The 4,253-nt window shown below is 42.4% G+C and overlaps 1 protein-coding gene across 1 annotated transcript; it reads right to left on the reverse strand.

The window, feature by feature from the left end:
• Nucleotides 1-1,120: 1,120 nt before the first annotated feature.
• Nucleotides 1,121-2,206, reverse strand: GPR52 (G protein-coupled receptor 52). The gene has a single exon (XM_010194710.1). The coding sequence runs from the start codon at nucleotides 2,204-2,206 to the stop codon at nucleotides 1,121-1,123; it is 1,086 nt and encodes a 361-aa protein (XP_010193012.1).
• Nucleotides 2,207-4,253: the final 2,047 nt, after the last annotated feature.

The following is a 4,253-nucleotide window of genomic DNA, read 5'->3' on the forward strand; positions in this document are numbered from 1 at the left end:
TTTTAATCCTGTAGCACTGACCTACTCCGTGTGCTATGAAAACATCAGGCACAGACCACAATTTGCGTTTTCTCTAAAAAAAATTAAAAAAAATACAGTATGTGCAAGCGAGGTTCACACACGGATTGACAGCTACAACAGTAAGCTATTCAGACTTCCCCAAGAAAAGGGTTAGTTCATTTTAATTTTCTAAGCAGTGATGCACACTGCTATGTGCAATTATCATGTCTGCATTAGGATTATCTCCGTAGCCAATAAAGGAAAAGCTTTAGCACACCCTAAAGGACACTACATCAGTACTGTGCACTAATCCAACGGGATCAAGAGAACGAAAGACTGAAGAAGTCCTTGGCCACGGGCAGCTGCGGTTACTCAGCCAGCCAGGAAGGGCTATTGCTTTCTGCAGGAAGAATGGGTCGAAACTCAGTTTACCTCGTAGGTGCCCTAAAACTAAACCACTTGGACACAACGGAATCTAGGGATGCACAGCAAGGGGAATAAAGGGGAAATGAGAGGGAGAACTTCTGCGAAAGCTGTACCAAAATGTGTCGTTTGATCCAAAAGCAGCATGCCCAGTGTAGGTTTTATGCATTGCGGATTGTTCGTACAACTTAAAATCGTACAAGATGTGAGCAGAGACAGCTGGTTATTCATCCGCAGCATCTACTATAGTCCTCAGTATATAATTTACGGACAGCCACTTACTGTGTTGTTGATTGCTTCCTCTTAAATACATGTAAATTCAGAAGGCTACAGTATATTCTGACACAAAGATAGTAAGACAACTTTTCTACAAGGGGGGAAAATATAAGGTGGTGACTAACTTATTTATTTAATGAGGAACCTCCTCTGATGTGCTAGTTGTTTCATGCCCTTCGGAAGATTTTTAGTTCTGACTTTGTGCATCGTCTCTACCGAGCTGCCCTCCTCACAATCTCACAAGAGCTATATTCAAGTTCAGTGACCTCTCTTACAGCAGCCTTTGCCTTTTCCACCATCGCTTTCAAACTCACTCTAACACCATAGCAAACTATTCAAGTAAACATTTCTCTTCTGGCAAAATTCCAGATACAGCAAATCCTATCAAAACTCCGCGTTTGATTACATGCGCCAGTTTTCTTTAAATGGAGCACGAATTAGCCCGTTTCCTTGGTTTAGGGTCCCGTACATCCCTGTCTTTTAAGCACACACAGGATGAACATATTGTCTCTGACAGTCTCCGCAGTCCCAGCCTGAACACGCTGTTGGAGAGGCTATATATCACACAGTTGCAGAAACTATTGCTTATAGCAAGCCATGTCGTTAAGAAGGAAAGCGCTGCGTTTTCCAACACCCTAGAGCTCTCCAGCAGAAAGTATATGATATAGGGGAGCCACAGCACGTAGAACACACTGGTTATCCGAAACAAAACCATGGCATAGCGGCGATCAGGGCTGTGCCCAGTCTCCCCAGCAGCATCCACTTCGTGGCTAGGAAATCGAGCTCTCCGATCACTGATCTCTTTGGTGTGCTGCCGGCAAATTTTAAAGATGTGGAAATAGGTGAAACATATGACAAAGGCAGCAGGAGCATAGAGTAAGCACACGATAAAGCCAGTAAAATAGGCATTAGTTAGCCAGGAGGTAGCACACCATTCAAAAATATCTCCATGGTAACCAGGTTTTCCCCAACCAAAAAAGGAAGGCAAGAAGATGAGACAAGAGTATATCCAGATCAAAATGATGCAGATTCTCAAGCGACAAGGTGTGACCAGTTGATTATAGGAGAGAGGCTTTGTTATTGCAAGATAGCGATCCACACTGATGCAAGCAAGACATGCCATAGATACACTTTTGAGCACAGAGATGATATATCCGAAAACTTGGCAAGTCAAGGACTCGTGGACACCTGTCGAGTAGTGGAGCAGTGACAAAGTAGGAACCAAGCAGCTAACTCCAACAAAAAGATCAGCATAGGCCATGGTCTGAATAAAATAGCTGGTGGTGTAATGGTGCAGAAGTGGAGCACAGTGAAAAACAAATATCACAGTTAAGTTACCCGCAATAATTAAAAACGTGAGCAAGACAATAACCACCGTCTCAAGGATACAGATGTCAACTGCATTGTAGTGACCAAATCCAAGAGGGCAGGAGAGATGCTCAGATATGTTCATAACACTACCGCTCATATTGAGAGTCCTCCATTCAATCCACCGGGACTGGTTCATGTTTTATGATTAGGGAACACTTAGCGAGCAGATGACCTGCTTAACAGCAGCTACGCTCTGCTTCAGCGTCTCACGATCTCTCTCTGTAGACACTGCCAGTGCTTACATTTGAGAGGATTACAGTCCCATAGCTGTGGATGCCTCCTCAGCATCAGTGCATCACCTCTGGCACACCTTAGCTTTAAGGAAAGAAAGAAAGAAAGAGACAGGAAAGAAAAGGAAAAAAAAAAAGCCAGAAAGGCCACTGATCAGCTCCTGCAGTGCTCTTGACCAATCTTTAGCAAACACAAGGCACTTCTAAAACAAACAGGTACTGCGAAATACGGAAATAAAAACTGACCAAAAACAAGACCAAAAAAAGACATTCATTTCCCAGGGAAGGAGGGGGGAAATCTCTGACTGCTTATTTTCCTGAGAAAGTCATTTACTTTGGAATACAACGGGATGAGGGGGAGGAAGGGAAGGAGGAACCTCGGTACAGCTCAGGTTTCCTGGACCAGCCGTTACCAGAGATAATCTTTTTAATGTCTCAATTTAAATCACAGGCTGACTGAAGAGCAAAGGAAAAAGTTCATCATCTAATGCTGTCTTTTCTGGCTCCTTTCAGGAGATGGTACTGCCTCGTATCCATGCTGTTCATTGAAAGGTAAGGAAAGCATTTTTGTCAAGGTTAATTCCAATAGACTCACCACTGTTTGGGTATGAATAACGAATTTTATTTGGAGGGAGACGGGTGCGGGACAAGGCAGGTTTGTCCTCTGACTCCCAAGAAAACATACATCTCACATACAATGAGGAAGACTGTGACTACTCATTTATAAATGAAAATAATTTGAGAATAGAATTTGGAGACTTCTGTCAATAATCACAATGCTTCAAACAGTTATAGTCCATTACAGTTATTAATGCCAGAAGCATAAATCAAGGTTCCCACAGACAAAATAAATCCTCTTGAATTTAAATTCAGCAACGGTAATTTAAAATAATCATCTTTGGAAACTCTGCCACGTCTGCTACAGCGGATCAGTACCCACGAGTTCATAGGTATATCCATGACATTGCTCACCTCTGTAGCAACACCTGAATCATTTCACAAACCCCCACACAACGAGAGCAGAAACTTCCATCTGCATTCTGCTGGGAAGCTAACGAAATGCTGATTTGACTAGAAAAGCTGCCATTGTTTACTACTCCATTATTCGGCTATTCAGCTTCATCTTCTACGTAGTTTTAGGGTTTCTGTCTTTATTAGATGATCGGCATAATAAATAGATGCTTTAAAAAAAAACCATGTTCTTCTAACTGCAGGACATTACCTTGCTCATTTTATTCGCAGTTACAGAGAAAGCAAACGTTTAAAGAAAGCATCTTCTGTGTTCAGTTTTAAGTAAATGCTTAATTAGTTCAGGAATCATTAGGCAGGTAATTAGTTGTATACAATCTTGCTTTTTAAAAGGCCTCTAAAATGTTAAAACAATCTTTAATCCTAGAGTTCCTGAGACTAAAAGACTGGCAGTGAAAATTAATGAATCCACATGAAATGATCTCCAAGGTCATTCAGATATTACGCTGTCATTTGCTTTAAGTCCCTTTAAAAGTACCAGGATCTCTCTGATGGTTTTGATAGTCCTTGCTGTGCCTTCAGGAGGAATTTCAGATACTAGAAAAGAAAAATGTTCAGTGGTGTTGCAGCAGCTCGGGAGAAGGCATTCTTTTTGGAGGTAATTTTCTGTCGTGCATCGCCATGCCGTACAGAAAGTCCTTTTGATTTTATAACATCCCAGAGCATTTCCAGCTATTCATTCCCTTCGTCCATAAGCAACAGAGCATGTATAAAATCACTACTTTCTGCAATTCTTCACCAAAGCAATACAGCAATCTTTCTCACCTACGCGCATCCTTATCAGCCGCCACGATGAACTGCTTGGCGGGGGAGTCCCAGTCACTGTGGTGCGGCTTGAGCTTCTGGCGCTATTGCTCTCCTTCCCTCTGGAAATTATTGCTTGCACCTGAGTCCGCTCCTCCTCCTCCTCCTCCTCCTCCTCCT

The sequence above is a fragment of the Mesitornis unicolor genome, unplaced genomic scaffold (genome assembly GCF_000695765.1).
Source record: "Mesitornis unicolor isolate BGI_N332 unplaced genomic scaffold, ASM69576v1 scaffold6721, whole genome shotgun sequence".
Taxonomy (NCBI): Eukaryota; Metazoa; Chordata; class Aves; order Mesitornithiformes; family Mesitornithidae; genus Mesitornis; species Mesitornis unicolor.

What these genes read in the sequence shown, in the direction of transcription:
- GPR52 (XM_010194710.1), bottom strand. Translation starts at nt 2,206, where the DNA reads ATGAACCAGTCCCGGTGGATTGAATGGAGGACTCTCAATATGAGCGGT.